The 25,488-nt window shown below is 41.0% G+C and overlaps 1 protein-coding gene and 1 long non-coding RNA gene across 7 annotated transcripts in view; one reads left to right on the plus strand and one right to left on the minus strand.

Annotated features, from left to right (window-relative positions):
• Positions 1-25,488, minus strand: part of TMTC1 (transmembrane O-mannosyltransferase targeting cadherins 1) — a 282,362-nt gene that overhangs the window by 131,127 nt on the left and 125,747 nt on the right. For 4 of the 6 annotated variants that reach the window (XM_055280243.2, XM_055280245.2, XM_063640336.1 and 1 more), the window contains 2 exons: positions 23,070-23,151; positions 22,157-22,260 (listed from right to left, as the gene is read on the minus strand). The exons of the other annotated variants lie outside the window; for them this stretch is intronic. In XM_055280243.2, coding sequence (XP_055136218.1) covers positions 22,157-22,260; positions 23,070-23,151 — 186 coding nt within the window. The remainder of the gene's footprint in view (positions 1-22,156; positions 22,261-23,069; positions 23,152-25,488) is intronic. 6 annotated transcript variants of the gene reach the window in all.
• Positions 5,463-11,975, plus strand: LOC129483203 (uncharacterized). Its single transcript, XR_008657986.2, has 3 exons — positions 5,463-5,573; positions 6,860-6,952; positions 10,424-11,975. It is a non-coding gene; the product is annotated as an uncharacterized lncRNA (long non-coding RNA).

Raw genomic sequence — 25,488 nt, forward strand, 5'->3', positions numbered from 1 at the left:
AGTTCACCCTGAATTCCTGTCAACAAATAGCTACTGGTTTAGAACACCTTCTCAGTTCTCTCCTCCCCTCCTCTGTTACTCTTTGAAGGTCAGTGGTAGGAAGGAAAATCATCCACAACCATCAGGCTGCAGGGCAAGAGGCAGATTATTTACTGCTCAGATTCTCAAACCCCAACAAAGACATGGGTTGAAAGAGGCATGGCTATTTAAATGATGTTCACCTCTTTCCCCTCTGTTGTAATTTTTAACTAAAAGGTAATATACAAATAGAATAGTATATACTGAAAGTTTGATAAAGTCCAGGCTTTGTTATTTAACAACAACAAAAAAATGCCAAAAAAAAAAATGCCGTTTATCTTTTAGGCTTGGGCCTGCGAAATTGTCACCTGAGAATGCCATCTCCACAGGAAAGTGATTGGATCATTTTGGGCTCCTTTTTTCACAGAGCTTTCAGGCTGATGCCATCTACCTTTCAGCCCACTAAAGGTTCTCAATGACTTAGCTTTTCAGGTAAGTGGTGAACCATCAAACTTAGAAGAAAAAATTGGGTAGCTCTGTCTCTCAGTCCCATCCCAGCTCTTAAAAATGACTTTAAAACTATTATCCCCTTTTGGAGGAAATAATAGATCTAGGCATGATCATCAATGGCAATGATCATCAGTGACTGCTTAAATTATTAGGTGAAAAGCCGATGAGGTCCTTTATTTATAATAGTTAGATCAGGCTAACTCAGGTGCCTAGAACTGCTAATCAACTTTAACATCACTGAAAGGGAAACAAACAGCCTGATGTCCTCCTGATGGAAATACACACCAGGCCTACGAAGTCAAAAGAAAAAAACAAAATCAAACCTGAACTAATCAAGTCATAAATCTAATTATCAGTTTATAGCAAACACAGGAAACAACAGAACGTGCCACATCACACCACAGGGATGCAGTGTGCAAAATCCAGACTGTGGGAAACAAAGGGCCCAGATTCTTAAACAAGTACGTTGTAATTATGGGAAGAGAAGGAGAGAGAGGGCATTTGCAAATTAAAAGAAACTTCAGAGACCTATCAAGCAAAGTGCAGATTTTGTTTAGATGCTAATTCAAACAAACCACTATTAAAAATAACCACTTAGGACACAGAATAAACTGAAATACTGATTGCATAAAGACAGAATTGGCTAGAGACAATCACGGTTAAAGTGTGATAATAGTATTGTGGTAATACTTTTTAAGAGTGCTCGTCTTTTAGAAATACATACGAAGAAATAAGATGATGTCTGGGGTTTGCTTTAAAATAATTGACTAAGAGGAAGGGAAAGAAAGTAGGTGGGATAGGGATGAAACAAGATGGCCCGGAGTTATTATTATTGAAACTAGAAGATGGCTTGCATGTGGGGTTCTTGATGCCACTTTCTCTACTTTTCAACTATGGAAAAAAGGCAATAGAATTGCAATAGTAACACTTTCTTATCTTATTTCCAGCTACGGCTTGACTATGGGACATCCGGAACTGCTATGCAGAATGTATTATTTAATTTTGAGTTTACGGTTTGGCCTTGCTCTGCAAGTTGACCTCAGTTCTTTATTTCTTCTAGATGTGCAATACTGTATTGACAAAAAACAAATATAACAAAAATTTTTTGAAGTTACAATCTCAACATAGTTATTTACATATTACCAAAAGAAAAATGCTTTCACGGTGGCTCACGCCTGTAATCCCAGCACTTTGGGAGGCCAGGCGGGCGGATCATAAGGTCAAGAGATCGAGACCATCCTGTCCAACATGGTGAAACCCTGTCTCTACTAAAAATACAAAAATTAGCTGGGTGTGGTGGTGCGCGCCTGTATTCCCAGCTATTTGGGAGGCTGAGGCAAGAGAATCTCTTGAACCTGGGAGGCGGAGGTTGCAGTGAGCTGGGCATGGTACCACATGCCTGTAGTCTCAGCACCTTGGGAGGCCTAGCTGGGAGGACTGCTTGAGCCCCGGAGTTTGAGATAAGCCTAGGCAACACAGCAAGACCTCATCTCTACAAAATTTTTTTTTAAAAAACTTAGCTGGGTGTGGTGGCACACACCTGTAGTCCCAGCTAGTCCAGAGGCTGAGTTGAGAGGATGGATCACTTTGGCCAGGGAGGTCAAGGCTGGAGTGAGCAGTGATTGTGCCACTGCACTGCAGCCTAGGGCAATAGAGCAAGATCCTGTTTCGAAATGAAACGAAACAAAATGAGAAAAAAAAAACCCACAAAAGAACAACAATAACAACAACAACAAACAAAGAAGCCATTTGGAATCACTCCAAAAGCTAATTACACTGGAGGTAGGGGGTGGAGGGGATAGTTCAGCTAGCTGTCCGACAGCTACAGTATTTCTTTTTAATTCTTTCACTATGAATTACATTGAAGCAAATCATCTTGTTTATTTCTGCTATAATTTCAGAAGCAGAATAATCTGTCGAATATCTCTGCCCCGCTGTGTTGTCTATTTTAAAGCAAGTGCAAAACCAAAATGAATTATTTACCAATTTTCTACCACAAATGCTGTGAACAGAAGGAAAGTCACAAGAATATATTGCCAACAAAATGGAATATACAGCACAGAAAGCCAGGAATTCAGCTTAAACAATTTAGTCATGCATTTTCATTGATAAGCCAGAAAAGAGTAAAGAGGTTTCATGGCCGAAAAACATGAAAGGGAAAGGCAAGCTGAAGCTGAGGCTGTGGGGAAAATGGCATTCATCAAATGGTACCTCACAAAACTGTATGGCTCTTCACATCTAAATGTTCATTTTTATCGAGAAAAAAATCAAAGTGTTTTAAGTGCAAGAATATACATAAATTCTGTTCTCTGCCTCAGCAAAAACCTATCTGGCTAAGAAATAACATGAGCCTAACATATTTCTTTGCCCTAGAAAGATGTCTATGATAGGTACATATGAAAAAATCAGGTACTACAAGCAGAAATATATAGTTCTTGCTTGCTTTACATAAAAAAGTTATTGCTCATAGGATCTTTCTTTTACTTTCGCCTACAAAATCTTTTATCATTTTATAAATACAGGACATTGGGTCCACTGTCCACACTCACCTCCTCTTAGGAAGGGCATTTGCCACCTGTCAATATATCACTGGTGAGGAGCACCCCACCCGGCCCAGACTCTACTGATACGGCTGACACAGGAGGCGGGCAGGGAAGTGCTGGGTAGAGCAGGGTGGGGTCCCTGGCTAGGGCTCTACCCTCAGGCTTGTGCTCACGGACCTAAGTGAGAACAGGCATTCCTGTTTTTGTGCCCAAATGTTGCATTTTCCAAAACCACTCTGGCCCACCATGATCCCCATCTTGTGCCCATAAAACCCTGAGACCCTAGCAGGCACAGATACAAGTGGCTCGACATTGAGAGGAGCAGAGGAGCAGAAGAGCACACCGACAGACCCCAGCAGACACTGGCAGGACATCGATGGCTGAATGACATGGAATTCAGCTGAGGGTGATCGGCTGGACTCTAAGGGAAGACTACCTTCCCACTCCATCTCCCTTCTGGATCCCCATCCATCTCACTGAGAGCTATTTCTACCACTCAATAAAACCTTGCACCCATCCACCGAGCCCACGTGTGCTCTGATTTTTCTGGTACACTAGGGCAAGAACCCAGGATACAGAAAGCCCTCTGTCCTGGTGATAAGGCTGAGGGTCTAATTGAGCTGATTAAAGCAAGCCGCCTGCAGATGGCAAAGCTGAAAGAGCACACGGTAACACACACCCACTGCGGCTTCAGCAGCTGTAAACACTCAACCCTAGATGCTGCCATGGGGTTGGAGCCAAAAACACTCCCCATGACCTGCTGGTCTGCATGCTTTGGCTAAGGGTTTGAGAAGCAGGGCACCTAAGAAGGGAGCCACTCCCCCATCACACACCCTGCCAGGGGGATAAGGGAACTCCTCCCGTTTCACCACTAGGTTTTGGTGATCTGTCCTGCTCCCTCCCAGGCTGTTGCCTGTTTTCATCCTCATAACTCCTGAATTACCATTGATGTTTCAAAGGGTCTCCGCCTCACTGTGCCCCAGCCATGACAGGCCTACACAGGCATTACCTGGTAATTACTGTCTTTAGCATCTTCTTCCCATGCCCATAACGTTCTCCAGAACTATCCAAAGAAAGCTACTTCCTGCACTACCCTCCTCAACGCACAGGGAAACTTCACTTGAATTCATTAAACATTGACTATTCTGTGCACCTTTCTAGGTGCTAAAGGGTAGTATGATCTAGCCTCTGCCTTCCACAAGAGCATTCTCGCTGCATTGCTATTGTGAACACATTACATGGTTGAGAACAGTGTAATATAAATATCAAACTTCAGTGGAGTTCTAAGAAATGATAGATTAATGAGAAATGGAAGATGAAGGGAAGACATCCTAGAATCTCCACAGAATTTAAGTAGGTGGAGAGATGGGAGATAGTCCAGGCAGGGCCACCAAAGAGTAATAGCTTCAAATTGTAAATAAAATGACATTTTTAAAGAACAGTTATGAGTACAGGATTAGAAATGTATAATATAAAAACGATAAAAATTACTACCAGTAGAAAGTCTAAAATAAAAGAATATCATGTCAAATGTCAGTGAAGATGTGGAACAATTAGAACTTTGAAATACTACTATAAATTGATTAAACCACTTTGTAGAACTGTAGGCAGTTTCATGAAAGCAAAATAAATGCATATTTCATAAACTAGCAATTCCACTCCTAAGCAATTCCACCCAACAGCATTGGACACATGTGTTTACCAAAAGACATTTAGAAGATTGTTCATAGCAGGACTTTTCTTAATAGTGCCAAACTGGAGACCACTCACATGTCCATCTACAATAAAATGCATACATACATTATGGAATATCCATGTGATGGAAATCAATTCGGCGATGAGAATGAATACAACAACATGGAGGAACCTCATAATGGTAATGTGGAACAAGCACAGAAGACACAAAAGAAAAGGAAATCAAGAAAAACCATCTATAGACAAGGATATATGACTGGAAGCAGGACCTGAGCTCCAGGAAACAAGGCTGGCACTAGAAAGCAATCCCCAGTGGAATGGATCATGTAAAAGCCAGCAAAGCAGAAGGTGCTAGATAAGTGCTATGCCCTCCATGGGGCATTCCAGGGCCGAGACCCATCAGTAGTCCTGAACACTTGCTGCTTCAGCACCTGGGACCCATAGAGATAGTGAGACTATTTCCAAACACCAATGGAAGAAGAAAAGAGAGCCAAGCAACTCTGACCAGCTTCTCACTGTGTTCTGTTAAAGTTCTTCTGGCTTATAAGGATGAATGGTCCAATTAACCCAGCTAAACTAAAGGTAGAGACTATTTTTAAAATTCCCAGAAGAGACGTATCGTGAGATCACGGCAGACAGGAGGCAGGACTAGATGCAGCTGCAGACAGAGCAGCAAGGGGGTGCTCACATTGTGAATTTTAGCTCCAGATTGATTGCAAGAACAAATCAGCAATCCCGAGAGGACCCACAGACCGTCTTAATGAAGAGGACTGCTCCTTCAAGACCCGGGAGACCCCCTGCAAAACTGTGAGTGCCCCAACAGTGGAAGTGGGAAAGGGAGACCCTCCTCTCCCAAACACATCCCCCCAACTGGAGAAGCTGAAGGTCTGTTTGTGGGAGAAGTTTCTGACTTTACCCGGAGCTGAGTCAATTTGGAGAGCCAAGTGAAATACTGGGGTAGAGGAAGCAGCAGAAAGGCCCTGAGAGCTCGCGGGGTCCCCTGGTAGGTCATTCCTGCCTGGCACCACAGGGATCCAATGGGAGAGAAGCAGGGGATAAAACTATACAGAGAGAAGGAAATCTCTAGCTGAACTTTCTAACAATTTGAACGGGGTGAGAAGCCTCCTGGCCAGAACTCGGGGGAGGGCGCAAATCTGATGTGCAGACTCCACAGGCTGGGGAAGAACCAAGCCCTTTTCTTATGCAGCTGGGAGGCAGACAGCCTCCTATCGCTTACGCTCTGGAGGTTGTTGAGGGGGGCACGGTGGGAGTGAGACCAGCCCTTCAGTTTGTGTGGGAGCTGGGAGAGGCCTGTGACTGCCAGCTTTCCCCGACTTCCCTGACAACCTGCATGACTCAGCAGAGGCAGCCATAATTCTCCTATATACACAACTCCAGTGACCTGGGAATCACCCCCAGCCCCCACAGCAGCCACAGCAAGACCCGCCCAAGGAGGGTCTGAGCTCAGATATGCCCAGCCCTGCCCCCACCTGATGGTCCTTCTCTACCCATCCTGGTAGCAAAAGACAAAGGGCATATACTCTTGGGAGTTCTAGGGCCCTGCCCACCATCGGTCCCTCCCTATACTAGCACAGATGATGCTCTCTGGAAAGCACCACCTCCTGGTAGGAGGCCAACCAGCACAAAAATAGAGCATTAAACCACCAAAGCTAAGGACCCTCATGGAGTCCACTGCACACCCCAGCTACCTCCACTGGAACAGACACTAGTATCCACGGCTGAGAGACCCATAGACGGTTCATATTACAGGACTCTGTTATATATATATATATGAACTAAGATTCTTAGGGAAACGAAACTAAGCAGCTGGAAGAAAGAAAGGCAGCACCCTTCCATGAAGGCTACACGCCTTCCTCCTGGCTGCCCTGCTTCTCTTAGCATTTGCTCCACCTCCACTCTCTGCCCAGGGCTTCCTGTGCTTGTTCATAATGGAGGCTGAGCGTAGTTAGCAGTTCTGTTCTCAGCCTCTCCTTTTCTGTCATCTTCACACCACTTGCCTCACCCTCAAGTTTTACATTTCTGACCGCAGCACCTGACTAGCTCACCTCATCTTCGGGAATCAACTCTCACAGGTCCTTGAACTCCAACTCCTCTGGATCCTTCAGGTCCCAAAGCAGACACCACTCATTGTGAGAAGCCTTCCATATCATCCCTCCCCAGGCCAGGTGGGTGTCCCATCGCACTGGGGCTTGGCACACTGCCCTGCAACTGTCCATGAATGTGCCCATCCTCCCCAATAAAAGAGAGAAGCTCCTCAGGAGCAGTGACTATGTCTGTCTATAATTATTTCCCTAGCACTCAGGTCTTAAAATAAATGGATTCTATGGGTTTTAAGAAATCAGCCTGATAATAAAATAATGCCTTAGAATCTGGAAATACTTGAATTTATACTTTCATTTCGGCCTGGGGCAACCATCTACTTTTCTACAACCCAGTAAAAGATATCTGCTAGACTTGCAGTTGTCCAGGCATATAGTTGAGGGGCAAAGACAGAAGATTCTGCCTTTTTGTAGCCCTCTTCAGCACCCAGTGATACAGGCACTCCCTTCACACAGAAACATCCTCCTAAAGCTATGCCAGGCTTATTTTTTCTTATTTTGCATTAAACTACAATGAATGTAGTTAAAATGAGAATTTTTGTTACCATGGATAAACTATAAAGTGAATCTGAAATGTCATTAAGTCTTTCTGACCTTTTACATGTGCCATTAATAATCTTATTAATAGAGAGCTTCATCAGAGTAGAGAAAATGGAGTTCAACGTCTGAGAATGTTAGCAACTTCTTACCCACATATCTGCAAAAAAGGAAATACAGTTTCTGCAAAATAAATACTGGGTTCATTTTTTTGCCTAAGGTATCTTTCTCGCTATAAAGGATTTAACATGTTTATTTCAAACCAATATACTTTTTCTCATTGAGCACAGGTTCAACATTCATCGAGGAGGCATGAACCGACTGCTGACCATGCACCAGGCTCAGGTTTCCAGGTCTCTATACAAGAATCCTGTTGGTCTATTAATGAACCGCATACAACATTAAAAATACTACTAGCATGTACAACATTCCCTAGTTTACAAAGCATTTGTGTATAAGGATTATTTGACAGCAAATCCTCTATGAAGCGGGCATTACGCTCATTCTTGCAGCAAAGAAAATTGCCTTAAAGAGGCTGTCATTTATGCAATTCCCACTGGTTTGCATACATATGACAGAGATTTCTGGCTCCAAATACAATTGTCCATGGTATCAAATGGTCTCCCATTAGCATCTCTTTATTAATGTGGAGAGGTGAAAGGAAATCGGGTGGGTGAAATACTGGTGTCTCATGGAGAAGAACCTGCCTGAGACCCTGACTCACTCCTTCATCAGTGCAGCCCAGAGGAACTGGAGCTTTCATGTAGTCCTAGCAGGGCTGACATAAACTAAAAATCCATATATAATCTCCTCTAACGACACATCAAACTGATTGCACTGCTGAAAATGTTTGTTAGAGCATCGAGAAATAGAATCCTTAAATAAAAGCTCGGGCTTGGCTTTTTTTTCAGTGTGAAAAGCAATGTTGGCCTTTATGTTTCAATGTTAGCAGAAAATAAAAGAAGTGTTCCTTTAACTTTCATCAGCTTCTCTGGGATTTAAGATTGTAATGGAAATACAATATGCAGATTTAAAGGATGAGATAGTTTTCTTCAACAAATAAAATATCAGTAAGTGATCCAGATCTGCATTTTTCAGCAACCCATCCCTAGTCCCCAGGTAAAATTGCTACCACCACAAGCTCCCTCACATGACTCCCTCCTCTCTCCCTTTTCTTGTGACAAATTAAATAAATTATGACCACATAGTTTCATTCTGGTTTGGAAAACTATGCTCATTGACCTTGATAATCTCTTTCATCCCCCAAAAGCTATTTTTTATGAATATATTATAATACAAAGACATAATGGGGGCAGCATTCCCTGCAGAGAACTCTTCAGCTACAGAGGACACAGTTTTTGCCCAGGGTTCTCAAAACAGGTGGCTCCCCAATTCATGTAGGCTGCTGTTTGATACAAAGATTCTGTCATCCAATCTTGTGGCCTACCCAATCAGAATTTCTGTGAGATAAATCAGAGAATCTTTACATTAAACATGTTTCCTTGATTGATTCTCATATTCACTCAGGTCTGGTAATGATACCTCTAAAATACAGAACAGCTTCAGCTTCATTTCCAAAAAAACATGTTTCTTTTTGAGACAGTGTCACTCTGTCACCCAGGCTGGAGTACAGTGGCGCGATCTTGGCTCACTGCAACATCCACCTCCCTGGTTCAAGCAATTCTGCCTCAGCCTCCCGAGTAGCTGGGACTACAGGTGCATACCATCAGACCTAGCTAATTTTTGTATTTTTAGTAGAGACGGAGTTTCACCATATTGGTCACGCTGGTCTCCAACTCCTGACCTCAGGCAATCCACCTGCTTCAGCCTCCCAAAGTGCTAGGATTACAGGCATGAGCCACTACGCCCTGCCCCAAAAAACATGTTTTAAGAGTCCCTATAAACATGTTTCGAAGGCTTTGTTAGTTGCTCAGTCAAGAACAGAGCAGTTCATTTTGCACAGCTCTCTTTAAACACACAATATATTATTTTACAAAAGAAACATTTTAATTCAATGTTCAGAGGTTATTATGAGATAGCCCCATGTTAGGGGCTATAAGGGATACAACTATGAGGAAGACATAGAGTCCTAGGCTGTAACAATCAAGATCTAAGGTTTTGTGTCTCTTTAAAACTATCAACCGAAACGGAAAGATGAGAAAGAAGCTTCTTTAGAACATGGAAGATGTTGCATTCCAGTTTCATCTTGCTATTTCCTATCTTGATCTTTTCCTACAAAGTAACACAAGCCTTTGCCTGTATTTCTTAACAGCAGAAACAGACCTGCCACTCAAGCAAATCTATTCTAGTTGTTTATCCAGGACCAAATCTCATGAAAAAATATGATGCTAAGAGAGAGCCTTTATATCCTTTCACTGAAAATCCTATGTTATCTCCTTTCTGGATTTGAAGACAACCATTTTCAATGTGATAAAGGCAATCCTTCTTCCATCAAGTATAGACTGCTTTATGTCCTATCCCCTTCAAACTGGTAAGACAAAACCAATTTCTAGGCAGCAGAGCACGGCTATGGTCATGGAAATGACATTTAAGGCTCCAGCCCTATGCAGAAGCCATACTTGGGCTTTTGTTTTTGTCCTCAATCCCAGATTTACAAGAGTGGAGGTCAAAGGATCACATTTCTGAAGATACTTACAGAAACAGAAGAGCAAATCTGGAAGCAAATGACACTTTTCTGACAGGACAGGTTACACATAAAATCCATTCCATCACTTTTCAAATGCAAGTCCATAAAAAACATGGAAGCAGAAACTCTGGGCATCTGGACTTCAGAACTCATACTTTAACATGATTCCCTAGTGTTTCTGAGGCACATTCAGGTTTGACAACCTAGCTGAGATAAATTCTTAAGGCCCCTCCATGGCTCTACTCACAGAACAACTTTGAGTGGGAATTTACAAGAAGTATCAAAAGCACCTATGGTCTTGGGTCTTGAAGAATATTTTCTTTTCTTTTCTTTTTTTTTTTTTTTTTTGTCAGATGAGAATCAAATTCTAAATTGGCACAATTCTAAGTCAGAGTGCAATAAAATCTTCCCACCACTCAGAATCAGCTGAGCAAAACACAAGACGGCAGATTGGAAGAGGCCATTCAAACGAGAGGCAGACAGAGGCTCCAGAGAGTGCTGCATCTACGGCGCACACCACTCATGCCTCGCCCGCCACTCATCCTAGCTCCTTCTGGCGTGGGGTCAAGCCAGGAGCACAGTGCTGGTTCTAGTCCAGTGCCATCCAATAGAAACAGAATGAAAGCATATATAATTTTCAATTTTCTATTAGCTACATTAAAAAGAATAAAATGAAACATGATGAATTAATCTCAGAAATATATTTTGTTTCAATGAATATAACCAAAATATTACCATTTCAATAGATAATCAACGTAAAAATTATTAATGGGATATTTTACATTTTTTTCTTACTAAGTCTTCGAAATGCGGTGTGCCTTTACACTTCCAGCACATGGCCATTGGAACTAGCATTTGATGTGCTAAGTAGCCATGTGGGGCCCACAGCTCCTCTGGTGGACCGCATGGATCTAGACAATCACCTATCTTCAGGCCCATCCATCCTCCACCTCTGCCCATATTCACTTGTACTTGGTTTTATCTTTCTGGTTCTAGATTCCCGCTCCAACCCCACCACTCTCCCCTTAGCTGTAGCCCCCCTCCACTCTCAAAATTCCCAACTACCATACTGACTTGTCATTGTTGTCCATCAGTTTTACTGTGTGGCCTCTATGTCTACTCACCCTCTTTTACCTCTTGTGAAAACTTCTGACTCTTGTTCCTATAGAAATTCCATGTGGGATAGGACAGATGGAGGGATTTAGATCTATGAGGGCAAAATTTTCTTAGTTGTTAAAAAAAGAGCAATTTAATAAAATCTAAATTTAGAGCAACTACAAAGAAGATAATAGAGCATTCTTTGTGATTAACATAAATACAGTCATTCAGATTTCAAGCTATGAGAAACTAAAGGAGAGAGGAGGTAAGTAAGAGAGCCAAGCTGACAAAACAGGACTGGGGACAGGTGGGTCCAGGAAGAAAGGGTTCCTGTAGTCACCCCTGGCTTACACCCTCACCACCTTTCTAGAGAAGAAAATGGAAATTAATATCAGAATCACACTGTGTTGTATTTTTATTTTGTCATATATGTAATTGTGCAAGTTAACCAGATATTTCACAGTATAAATTTCATCATTCCCAAGGAAACATTTTGCTGTTTTTATAAAGTTACAAGTAGACAGACCCTGGCAGATGGTTTTGAAGACAGAAAATCGGACAAGGCATGGGGAATGAGGTGGGACAGTGTGCAATTAATAATTACAGTCAACTTTCTGGTGCCCAGAGTGGAATATCAGGTGTGTTACAACCTTCTCAGAAGGTTGGCTTGACAAGGCTTAATCTTTTCTAAGATTTATTTATTCAACAATGTTCTAAGGATTTATTTTGTATCAGGCCCTGAGCCAAAGCCTAATAAGATCATAAGATAATTTTAAGGGCCATCAGGTAGTTGTTATCTGTAGGGCTATAAACAAAACTATTCAGTACCTCAATCTGCATTTAGAGTTTAGAGCATCTTCCTACTTTTCTTTTTTTTTTTTTTTCTTTGAGGAGTCTCAGTCTGTTGCCCAGGCTGAAGTGCAGTGGCACGATCTCAGCTCACTGCAACCTCTGCCTCCCAAGGTTCAAGCCATTCCTGCCTCAGCCTCCCGAGTAGCTGGGATTATAGATGTGCACCATGATGCCTAGCTAATGTTTGTATTTTTAGTAGAGATGGGGTTTCACCATGTTGGCCAGGCTGGTCTCAAACTCCTGACCTCAGGTGATCTGCCCGCCTCGGCCTCCCAAAGTGCTGGGATTACAGGTGTGAGCCACCTTGCCCAGCCCCTAACTAACTTTCTGATTTTGACTTCTGTGAACTGTCATCTCTCTTCCTGAGGTGAGACACCTGGGCCTCAGGTCATCCCAGCCACCTACCCTAGGCCTACCCTCTCTAGGAGATCTCACGCTACAAAATCAGCAGGTTCCCTCTCTCAGTGGCAAAGTCAAAGAATCCATCTTTCAGTGACCAGATCACGGTGAAATGTTAAGAAATAATGGTCTTATTCAGGAATTCACATGATGGTATAAATAACTAAGTGTACAGACTAGAAGCAGAAAGCAGTCAGTCAGTGTAAGTTTTCTAGCAGGGAAACCTTTCTGAAGAAGCAGCACTGATCTGAGCTTTCATGAACAGGTGGGACGTAGACCTGCTAACAGATGTTGTAGAGAAACAGAATGGATGGAGATCTGCAAGGGCCCAGGATTCCAAGGTGTTCAGTTCTGGTGGTTCATGAAACAGGCTTGAGGACTCTTGTTGATATGTGAATAGAGGGGGAGAAAAAGATATTATCTAAAAAGCTAGATCTGGAACTTCCCTCAGAAAGAAAACGATCTTCTTCAACATTTCTTGTTGTTTCAAAAGAAAACGCCACCGTAGGCTGTATCAGACACAAAACCCTGTATTCATCCAGTGTGTTTGATTTTCTTCTGAGGCACACAGGGGGCTATACTTTCCAGCCCCTTTGCATTTGGAGGGGGCACATGACTACTTCTGGCCTCCAGGTCTGAGCAGTGGTGATGTGGGTCTCTTGAGGCTGAAACACTTATAAGCTGTGTGGTGGAATGAATACCTAATGATATTAAAGAATGGTTGGAAATCTTTTTGTAGCTACCATGAGCATACTGTGGCTGTATATTTTAAAAGACAGCCATATCTTTTAGAGATACTGTATGCTGAAATAATGATGACTGAATGGGCACTATAGTTGGGACTAGTTTCCAAACAGTTCATGGTGAGTCAGGGAAAACAAGCGGGACTGTTAGTGGGTGGGGCTATTGATGGAATAAGATTAAGCATAGTTGATAAATGCTGAAACTCGCTGATAGGGACAAACATGGAGTTCATTATACTATTCTCTCGCTTTTGTAATATATATTTGTAAGTTTCAATATAAGAAGTTAGGGCCCCACTAACTTTCTCTCCCTCTGCTACACTGACTTAGCCATTCCAGATGGCAGGACTATAAAATGCAAGCAGCTCAGAAACCAGAGTCACCAGCTGGAAGGCAGCAACCCTAGAAAGTTACTGGGCCCACAGCCCTCCTCCTGTGAACAAAAAATTAAACCTTTTCATGTTCAGTCATTTTAATTTCAGAGCTTGCTATTACCTTAGCATAGCCTCGTCTCACCTAGGTGAGGCACAGCTGTGTGAGATTTTAGAGATAATTTAGTCTTGGGTGGCCTGTATAGTCTAGGGCTATGTAAGAAGTTATCAGGAATTTGGACAAAGGAGGAACAGAAAATGAAGAACAAAAAAGGAGAGAGGTAGGGCTAAGCAAATAACTGAAGCAAAAAACTTGCCAAAAAAAAAAAAAAATTAGCCATCGAGAATTCCCCAGTGGAAGAGATGCTGGAGGATTTTGTGCAAGATGATTAATGTAAGTTACCTGTGGCATGGTTCTGTGATGTAACTGCTTTTTGTCTCCAGATTTCTGTAAAGTCCCTTGTACACAACTGCCTTATGTGAGTGGTACTGTAGGGGATATGAATGTGAAGGGTCTATGCCCTCTGGTAACTTGGTTGGCACAAAAAAAGGAAATGAGAGTGGCCATGGGCAGTGTAACGGGGACCAGATGTAGCGTTTAGCAGGAAAGGGAAAATGGAATGGGAGATGTCCCATGAGAATGTAAGGTTCTAGGGAAGCATATAAATCCTGAGGAGGGCAATGAATACTCAAGAATGTGGGAAAGAATTTAAGCCAGTTTTCTTTAAATCTCAAAAAGGAAGACCCAAGATGATATTGGGGTTCCATAATTGCATGCATTTTAAGCCTATCACTGCACTGTGTGGGTCATTCTCATGACAGAGCAGAGTTACCGTCTCCATACCAGGGTGCATAAAAGCACATGCAGCTGAAAATGTCTTAATGACAAAAAGCAAAACAAGGATATACCCAGAGGTGGTAGTGCAAAGTGGCCTTCAGAAACAAAAGGGTAAAGGTAGTTTGATGTTCATAGAAGCAGCAGGCCTATGACAGCAGAGTCAATCATGCATTCATCCATCAAACAGTAAACAATTATCATGGCTCTGTCCTGTGCTCAGCACTGTAAAACCTGCCAAAGACACAAAGAAAGATAAGATATGGTTTCTGCCCTTGAGAAATTCATATTTAAATGGGAAGGAAAAATTGGGGAATAGTCTATAACAATAAAGTGTAATGAGATAGAATAAAAATATATCTTCGCCAGGCACAGTGGCTCACGCCTGAAATCCCAGCATTTTGGGAAGCCGAGAAGGGTGGATCACCTGAGGTCAGGAGTTCAAGACCAGCCTGGCCAACATGGCTACTAAAAATACAAGAATTAGCTGGGCATGGTGGTATACACCTGTAATCCCAGCTACTCGGGAGGCTGAGACGGGAGAATTGCTTGAACCCAGAAGATGGAGGTTGCAGTGAGCCAACATCTTGCCACTGAACTCCAGCCTGGGTGACAGAGTGAAACTGTGAACTGTGTCTCATAAAAATATATATTTTATGTATATAAATAAAATATATATATAAAAAATATATATTTTATATATTTATATATCTGGCAATGGCCAGATCCCTTATACTTCATGGATCCTAATGGGTGTAGGAAACCACTGACCTTGTAAATATCAAGCCAGCTAGAAATATCATTTGAAAATGACATGGAGGACCTGAGGAGAGTAAACTGTGAGGACAGAGACAAATTAGGAAACTATTTCAGGAACACAGGCCAGAGACCATGAGGGCCTTCAGGAAGATGGTAGCAGTGGGGATGGAGATAGCTGCATGAATTCCAGCAAATAATAAGAGCAGTCACAGGACGAGGGGACTGCTTGGATGAGAGGAATGAAAGAAAGGAAGCAGTCATCAGCAATCATGACTGACAGGTTGTGTGTCATGGACAACTAAATGGACAATTGGGCCTTGGGGAACTTGCTTATCAAAAGAAAGTTGTGTGATAAAGATACAGTGTCTCCTTTGTTCTTTAGTTTCTAATTATATTGTTCTTCTCAAGTGGAAAGTAGAAGCATTTACAATTCAACTTCATGCCACTAAATGGATCTACATGATCTCAATTAATTACAGGTTGGAAAAGTTATTGGTCAGTCACAAAGAACTGACTGACAGCTAATACATCTGAATGTCTGGGTTAAAAAGGAAAGGTAAAAGATTAAGGGCCTTCTCACCAGTGTATCCTGAATAATGATGACCTCCAATTCCATCATTGGAATAATGATGATTCAACTCTATAAGGAATCTACCTTATGTCTTGATATACCCAATGGTCAAGAATAAAAAGTCAAATTCTAAATGGCTTCCAAATTGCTGTTAACATCAACTGTATCAAAGTACAATGTTTTAAATACTAAAAACATAATCTTCATACAAATACACAGCACAAACTAAAGGTTTGTATAACTCGTAAACGTGGGAAAAAGATACTTGACCAAGGGAGTTCAGAAAAGAATTTGAGTTAGGCAAAGCCTTCTTAGATATAGAAGATACATATCTTAGAAACAAGAAAAAAAATTGGACTTCATCAAAATAAAAAACTTACATGCTTCAAAGGATATCATCAAGTAAGTGAAATGACAATATACAGAAAGAAAGAAAATGTGTTTATGAATTATAAATCAGATAAGGGACTTATATCCAGAACATACTAAGAAAAATGTTACAACTTGGAAATAAAAAGACAACCCAATTAAAAAGTGAACAAAGGATCTCCATCAACTTAGCTCCAAAGAAGACAGTAAAAGAGTCAGCACGTGCATAAGGAGATGCTCAACATCATTAGCCACCAGGGAAATATAGGTAAATCAAAACCACAATAACATACCATTCCCTACCCATTGGTATGGCTATAATAAAACACACTGTCAAAAAGACAAATGTTGGTGAAAATAGAGAGAATCTGGAATCCTCATGTACTGCTGGTAGGAATGTAAAATGGTGCAGTCGCTTTGGTAAATATTCTGGCAGTTCCTCAAAAAGTAAAACATAAAGTTAACATTTATAAACCAGCAATTCCACTCCTATTTACATACTCAAGAGAAATGAAAACATACATCTACACAAAAACTTGTATATGAATGTTCATAGCACCATTATTCGTAATAGCCAAAAAGAGGAAACAATCCAAATGTCCATTTTTATGAAAAAAAAATGAGATGTATGGTATAGCCATATGATGGAATGCTACTGGGGAATAAAAAGGAATCAAGTATTGACATATGCTACAACATGGATGCACCTTGATAACCTGCTAAATGAAAGAAGCCAGTCACAAAATACCACCTATTATATGATTCTATTTTTTTTTTTTTTTTTTTGATGGAGTCTTGCTCTGCCACCAGGCTATAGAGTACAGTGGCGTGATCTTGGCTTACTGCAACCTCCACCTCCCAGGTTCAAGCAATTCTCCTGCCTTAGCCTCCTGAGTAGCTGGCATTACAGGCTTGCGCCACCACATCCAGCTAATTTTTGTATTTTTAGTAGAGATGGGGTTTCACCATGTTGGCAGGATGGTCTCCATCTCCTGACCTCGTGATCCGCCAACCTCATGATCCGCCCGCCTAGGCCTCCCAAAGTGCTGGGATTACAGGTGTGAGTCACCGTGCCTGACTATATGATTCCATTTCTATGTACATGTTCAGAATAGGTAAATCTACAGAGACAGAAAGTAGACCAGTGGCTGGTGGTCTAATACAAAATAACTATATACACATATACAAGTTGAATTTTAAAAATTGGGATTTTTGTAGTCTTCATGAAACTATGAACGGGAACGAGAATGGCAAATCAGTAACAATTTTTTTTCCAATGTACTGCAAGGCAATAAAACTAATATTTTAAGTTTTATTTTTTCCACTAGAGAGGAAAGAAATCATCACAACTATCATGTTTCTGTACATTAAATTCTATGACGACAAAGTTGTAAAATATAGTAAGCAGCAAATAATAAGCCTACCAATGTTGCATTCCTCTCAGTTTGTCACATAATGTTCTACATTACTGTGAATGTCACATAATCATCTTTTGTTTTGTTCCCATGTCTTAGAAATTTTGCTTAACAAAGGTTTTTCATAAGCATACCACAATGAATTTGAAGCTCAGTGTGAGCAGAAAATGACAGGGTATTCCCTCTAAGTTAAACACACAGAAATAGATAATGTAAAAGAGTTAATCTCACAAGTAAAATCATTTGAAACAAAGAAGGCTTGACCAAGCTACTCTTAAAAGTTATTAGGATTTTTAAAAATTACATGTAATTAATAACCATAACAGCTACTAAATGGGGGAAAAAAGCTAAACTGAAAACTCTCACCCAATAATAACTTATTATACCTACTTTAAAATAAGAAACAATACTTGCAAGACAGAAGCAAAAATGCAACTGAAAGATGTGCAAAGTTCCTCAATTCAGTAAAAGAGGTGAAGCATCAAGGAGCCAGACTGTCATAACCACGTGGCAAGCCCCTGGTTACTCACAACAGACTGCAGAGCCAGCCAAATCACAGCTAAACTGCACAGCTGCTGAGAAGGAAAGAACAGCCAATAGAACTAGGAAACAGACCAAGATAGTCCACTTTAACAATCATCAGCCTACGACAGGACAAAGAAATATGCAAGCTGAGTAAGAACTTTACTTGGGAAAGGAATTAGAGACCATTTTCTAGGTGCTCAAAAGAGTCAATTCTAATGTGGCCACCTCAGAGGAATGAGAAAAGCCATTCATAACAAATGTCAGTGAAATTTCCCTGGAGATGTATATATATATATATATATATATACACACACACACACACACATATATACTTTTTTTTTTTTTTTTTAAAGACAGAGTCTCACTCTGTCACCCAGGCTGGAGTGGCGCAATCTCGGCTCACTGCAATCTCTGCCTCCCCAGTTCAAGTGATTCTCCTGCTTCAGCCTCCCAAGTAGCTGGGATTACAGGCGCCTGCCACCATGCCTGGTTAATTTTTTTATTTTTAGTAGAGACAGGTTTTCACCATGTTGGCCAGGCTGATATTTTATATTTGAAACACAAGAACAGAAAGATGTTTTTCAAAAGAAAGGAAAGGAAGAATATAAAGATATGGATATTAGGATATTCTATTCCATCACTTTTTATTAATTGAACTGCCTGAGTTACAGTCGCTCGGATGGACTGATTCACATACAGAAAGTCCTGGACAAAATATGTAGCAGATCCCTTTGAAAAAAAAAAAAAAAAAAAAAAAAAAATATATATATATATATATATATATATATATATGCGCCTTGGAAGTGAAAGGCAGAATCTAGCAAATGGTTGGCTCAAGGTACTGATTTTGCCACAGGTTCCACCAAAGAATTTTTTTTCCTACCAGCAGGGATAAGAAAACCCTACCACCTAATGCCCTTGGCCCCTAAGATGTTACAGCTAGGAGAGCTGTGAGTCAGATATCAATGACACCTTTTCCTAACACCAAGGACCTTGGGACAAGCACTTGTTTACTTACGACATGAGATAGGAATAAAATAATTGGTTGGTGAGTTGACAGCAGTATGTTCTTGTTCTCCTCCATCTGTCTCTTTTTAACTGTACATCTTAGTGTTTGGAGACTGGTAAGCTCAGGGAACAGGCTATGTCTAACTACAAAGATAAGAATGAACGCTCAAATTCAGGAGACAAGAAGTCGTGGAATGAAACCAACCCAAAGCTAAAGGAAATGGAGCCATTATGCAAGAATACATGGCAAAGTTGGTTTTTCTCTTAAAGACAAAGGCAGTTACTTAAGGAGCTACAGAACACAAGACAATATATTAGTGAGCTGGCACAGCTAAAAATATCTGGATGAGCAGCCCTAGAGATTTTGAAGGCCAGGGAGAGATACCTAAAAATGGTGAGTAGATTGCAACATTAACACAAAGCTGGGTTAGAGAAGTCAAGCTTAATTAAAGGATATATGAAACAAGAATTTTTAAAACATAAGATATAAACAACAATTTATAAAGGTTCTATACTGCTGAGAAGGAGTAAGCCAACACCAGAAGTTGGATATCACATTATTTCTGAGAGCATATTCAAGATTTGTTTGATACAAACACATGTTGGAAGTAATGAAAACAAACATGACATAGTTTTTATTATAAAAATGTGATAATGGCATTGGAAGATATTCTTTTTAAATGGGAAATAAAGACAAAGAAAGAGAAGAAAACACTAGAAATAACTTAAAAAAGCATACAAGGCAAAGAAAGTAGTAGAAATTTATTAATTCCAACATAGAAGTTAATTAATGATATAAAGCAAAGATCACTGGCAGACATAAAAACAAAATCTAGGCCGGGCACGCTGGTTCACACCTGTAATCCCAGCACTTGGAGAGGCTGAGGCAGGTGAGTCATCTGAGGTCAGAAGTTCGAGGGAAGCCTGGCCAACACGACGAAAACCCCTCTCTGCTAAAAATACAAAAATTAGCTGGGCGTGGTGGCGTGTGCCTGTAGTCCCAGCCACTTGGGAGGCTGAGGTAAGAGAATCACTTGAACCAGGGAGGCCGAGGTTGTAGTGGGCTGAGATCACGCCACTGCACTCCAGACTGGGAGACAGAGTGAGACTCCATGTCAAAAAAACAAAAACAAAAACAAAAACCAAAAAACGAAATCTAACAATCTGTTGTCCCTAAGAGATGTGAATAAACCAAAATATAAATGCCCCATAGATCAAGATTTAAAATTTATCCATTAACTCGTCATTTAGCATTAGGTATATCTCCTAATGCTGTCCCTCCCCCTCCCCCAGCCCCACAACAGACCCCGGAGCATGGATACATATGTAACAAACCTGCACATTGTACACATGTACCCTAAAACCTAAAGTATAATAAAAAAAAAGAAATATTGGGGGTGGGTTCCCCCAATAATAATAGACATGAAAAAAAAAAGATTTAAAATTTATCATGTCTCTGCAAATACAAAAAAAAAGTGAAGGTTGCTATCATTAAAATGATATTAGATAACATTAAAGGTATGTAAAACTATGAACATTTTAGAAGAGTGCATCTTAATTTTTTATATTTTTAATTTTTTACAGTCCACAGGTCTTTTATTTATTTTTTGACATCTATTACGACACAAATTCACAGGGGATATGTTCCAGCAGGCCAGGCTCCATTCCACTCGTTCACAAAGTATGCTTCTCTGCCTTCCTTCTTCTCCTGATCATTTTCTTTCATGCATTTCAGGAAGCTATCTCCGTTCTAAGAGTGCTTAATATGCACATTAAATCGCTTAGCAAGAATCTTGCCCTGAACTTGTTTGTTTATAACAATGCCAACAGCATGCTGGGTGACACTGTAGACTCTCCCTGTTTCGCCGTGGAAACATTCGTGGGGCCTTCCTTTTTGAACAGGAATCATTCCCTTGATGTCAACAACATCACCTTTCTTATAGATCTGCACGTATGTGGCCAAAGGAACAACTCCATGTTTTCTAAAAGGCCTAGAGAACATCTATGGGGTGCCTCTCCTCTTTTTCTTTGTGTTCCTCATCATAGCAAATTATTAGAAGATGGTGGTTCCAGCCAAAAGAAAGGCATCCCAATTCTTAAAACGTTATAGCAACAATATATTCTGAAGGAAGGTATTAAAACTTTCAAATATAATTACATCTGAAATTACAGCTATACATCCCAGCAAATAACATAGTCAAGGACTTAAAATCCTATTCAGTGAATCAGATCCACTGATCAGCATTACTTCTTGACCCAAACCCCTCAGAACTCTTAAGGACAAATGGCGTAATTAGCTGTATCTTAGCAAAAACTGTTGTTCATTTCTATTCGTCACTTCCAACCACCCCACTTATTTTATCTTACAAATGGTTATGATATCCAGTCAACCTCTGCACACTTCTCTGCACACTGTTCTGTAACATTCACCATATGTATCAATCAATAGATAGTTATAATTGATAAGTGCCTGCTATGGTTTGGATATGGTTTGTTTGTCCCCACCAAATCTCATATGGAAATGTAATCTCCAGAGCGGTAGTGTGGAGGCCTAGTGGGAGGTGTTTGGGTGAGGAGGGCAGAACCCTTATGAATAGATTAATGCCCTTCCTTGGAGGTAAGTTCGTGCTCTATTGGTTCCCACAACAGCCATTTGCTAAAAAGGAACCTGGCACCTCCGCTCTCTCTCTTGCTTCCTCTCTCTCTATGTGATCACTGCACACAGTCAGCTCACCGTCATCTTCCGCCATGAATGGAAGCAGCCTGAGCCCTCACCAGATGTCTAATCTTAACTTTCCAGCCATCAGAATAGTAGGCCAAATAAAAGCTTTTCTTTATAAATTGCCTAGTCTCTGGTAGTTTTTTATAGCAACAGAAAATGAACTAAGACAGTATCCAGTTAAATATTTGTTGAATAAACAAATATATGCCAAATGAAACAAATAAACAAATATACACCCAATGAAACAATAGCAATAATACTGCCAAAACAGCTTTATTTATTGAAAACAATTTCAAATGTATAGTTTCTTTTCTCCCCACATGCAGGATAGACCACAATCCTCGATATGCAAAGTCAGCCTGTAATTTAAGATTACTCAAAATTATCTAATAAATACCAAACAAATTATTTATACTAACCTCGTAAGAATGTAAGGCGAAAATGAAGCTGGATTATCCTGCTCTGAAAAGAGGGGCATAGATCCTCCCATTATCCACAGACGGAAGTACAAAATGACAAGCACCTTCAGAGAATAAGAAGATTCAGTGAGATTGCCACCAATAATCTCCACCCTTTTTGCATGTGCATTCTGTTCCCCTAACAGGGAATGAAGTCAGTCACCCCTTCCCTTAAATCTGAGTTAGTCTTGTGACTGGCTTTTATTGACCAACAGAACATGCAGAAGGTACCTTATGTCATTTCTGGACCTCATCTTTGAGAGGTGCAGCAACTTTTAGTTCATTCTTTTAGAAACCAGCTGCCATGTGGCAAGGAAGTCTTGACTACCCCTCTGGAAAAAGAACTAACAGGGAGAGGCCCTCAGGCATGAGGTATCATGTAGAGGAGAACTGAGATGACCTGGCTCAGGTGATAGCTGAATAAACTTGATTGAGTAACCTCAGCCCCAAATCATGATGATCAGAAGAACTGAAAAGCTGAACGCTGCCCAATCTAAAGCAGGTAGGACAAATATAGGGTTGTTATATGTAAGCCACTAAAGCTTGGGGTGGTTTGTTATGCGGCAATAGACAGCTGATACGGCCAGGATTGCACTGCCTCCTCTTGAGACAACTCAGCCTCAGCATCTTGAAAGGGACTCATAGAATACTGTAGTTCACATTGTCCACATCATCAAATCCACATATCCCTGGAATGCTTTCATATATACCTTTGTAACATTACGGCATGCCAACTGTTTGATCCCAATGTCATGATGTTAGAGTCTATTGCTGATTCTATTAAATAATTTGAATTACATCTCTGAGCTGAGATAGAGTGAAAACATTCCTTATCAGATATTTCAAAAGTATATATATATATATATATACTTACATAACTTAGGACCAAAATGGCCCTTTTTAAAAATGGTCTCATGGTAAGCAGGAAATTTCTATTGCTGCTTGCTCTCAGATACCTAAAATGGGAAAGAAAAAAAATCTTAGATAAGTGTGTCTACCAGACACAATGTTCTCCTTTCAAGGTGAAGCCGCTGCAGCTCTGAAGAAGCCTGCAGAGAACAATGCTGAGAGCAGGGCTTCTGGAGCCAGAACACCTGGGTTTCCGTTCCCAGTTCTGCTGCTGCTGAGAGCCCGGGAGACCTCGGGCAAGTTTCCGAACCTCTTTGCACATCTATTTTACTCACTTATAAAAGGGAGACAAGAATAGTATCTACCTCACAGGAAAGTTGGGAGGAATAAATGAGATAATATCTAGAACAGGACTTAGCTTTGTTAGCTATAAATATTACTATCCCGTCGAATCCCAAATAACCCAGTCATTTTGAAAACAATACATTTACACTGGTCACAGGCATAATCCTAAACAAAATAAGAGTTTATTTACCTACTTAATATAATTTGAAGGCTCCAGTGTCTTCCACTCACAAAATACCTCACAAATCTCTTACCTCTAAAAATAGAAGAGGCCAATGTTGTAGGAGGTTAAGTAATTTTTTTTTTTTTTTTTTTTTTTTTTTTTTTTTGAGATGGAGCTTCACTCTTGTTGCCCAGGCTGGAGTGCAGTGGTGCAATCTCGGCTCACTGCAACCTCCACCTCCCAGGTTCAAGCGATTCTCCTGCCTCAGCCTCCCGAGTTGTTAGGACTACAGGCACTTGCCACCACGCCCAGCTAATTTTTGTATTTTTAGTACAGACGGGGTTTTGCCATGTTGGCCAGGCTGGTCTTGAACTCCTGACCTCAGGTGATCCACCCACCTCAGCCTCCCAAAGTACTGAGATTACAGGCATGAGCCACTGCACCCAGTCAGTTAAATAATTTTTTTAAGGCAACAAAGTTATGAGTATCTGTGTTAGGATTAGAGCTCACTGGTATCCAGTGAATAATTTTCTCACCTTCCTGTGGTTCTTGGAATCAAACTAGGTTACAAGAGCGTCAGCTTCTAGAGGGGCAGGAACTTGTGCGGATCCTGCCCTGCTGCAGCTTACTCACTTACGGGAAGTGGGAGTTCTGGATATCTACATATAAGACATGTGGTTGGCTGGTTTTAGAAAAAGATGATGAAAGGGAATCAAGAGAAGGTATTAACAAGCCCCAAATGAAAACATAAAATAAGTCATAAGTCATTTTCACCTACATGCAAAATTGTACACGGAAAATACAGAGTGGAGGGGGAAAACAAAAGTCAAATCAAATCACATAAACCACAAGCACTTCCCACCTCATCCTTATTTCCTCTACCCCCTTTCATTGTTTTTTTCTCCTTTTTAAATCCAATTTTTCCACAAAGGGGTTTTCCCCAACAAAATTTGCATTAAAATCTGCATGAGGTCTCTTTACACAACCGGAATGTTCTATCAGATGAGAAATCCTTTTGTAAAACCAGAGTGGGTTAATATCTCACAAAGAAATGTCTATCCACCTTGAGGATTGCTTACAATGGCCAGGTGAGGTGGCTCACGCCTGTAATCCCAGCACTTTGGGAGGCGGAGGCGGGCGGATCACAAGGTCAGGAGTTCGAGACCAGCCTGGCCAATAGGGCGAAACCCTATCTCTATTAAAAGTACAAAAATTAGCCAAGTGTGGTGGCAGACACCTGTAGTCCCAGCTACTCAGAAGGCTGAGGCAGAAGAATCGTTTAAACCCGGGAGGTGGAGACTGCAGTGAGCCGAGATCGCGCCACTACACACCAGCTTGGGTGACAGAGCGAGACTCCGTCTCAAAAAAAAAAAAGAGGATTGCTTACAAAACACACGTGGCTCCTCTGCTTTGTAACAAATGGCACTGTGAGGAGGTGAGAGCCTCACGCTTCCTTCTCACCTCCCTTTTCCTCTGCCTGGTCCGTAAAGAGCTGTGGAAGTGATACGTGCTCAGATCTGGCCATTCAAGTATTTAATGAGTGGAGAAAATGAGAAGTCCAAAAAACAAAAAAGAGTTGGCTTTTAGCAAGCTCTGGACTGGATCCATCCTCAAGCACTGAATTTAAATCCCTTTCTTCTTCCTTAGCTGCCAACAGAGAGCTTGACAAGAAAGAACGCCAGGGATACTGTCAGCTCTCACAACCCACGGGGATAGCTACTGTCCCAAAATGGGCTTTAGGGGGTCCACTGCTTCCTGAAATTTACACAAGATTTTGTGTGTATTTTTCTGAGGCAAAGTCCTTGGCTTTGATCTTCAGTGTCAACTGTTTCTTCGTTGCCTAAAAGGTAAAGCCCTGCTAAGCGTCCTTCTCTCAGCTCTGCCTCTATTGTGACTGTTATTTTCAGGCCAACTCACCCACGACCACTCTGGTTAT

The sequence above is a fragment of the Symphalangus syndactylus genome, chromosome 5 (genome assembly GCF_028878055.3).
Source record: "Symphalangus syndactylus isolate Jambi chromosome 5, NHGRI_mSymSyn1-v2.1_pri, whole genome shotgun sequence".
Lineage (NCBI taxonomy): Eukaryota > Metazoa > Chordata > Mammalia > Primates > Hylobatidae > Symphalangus > Symphalangus syndactylus.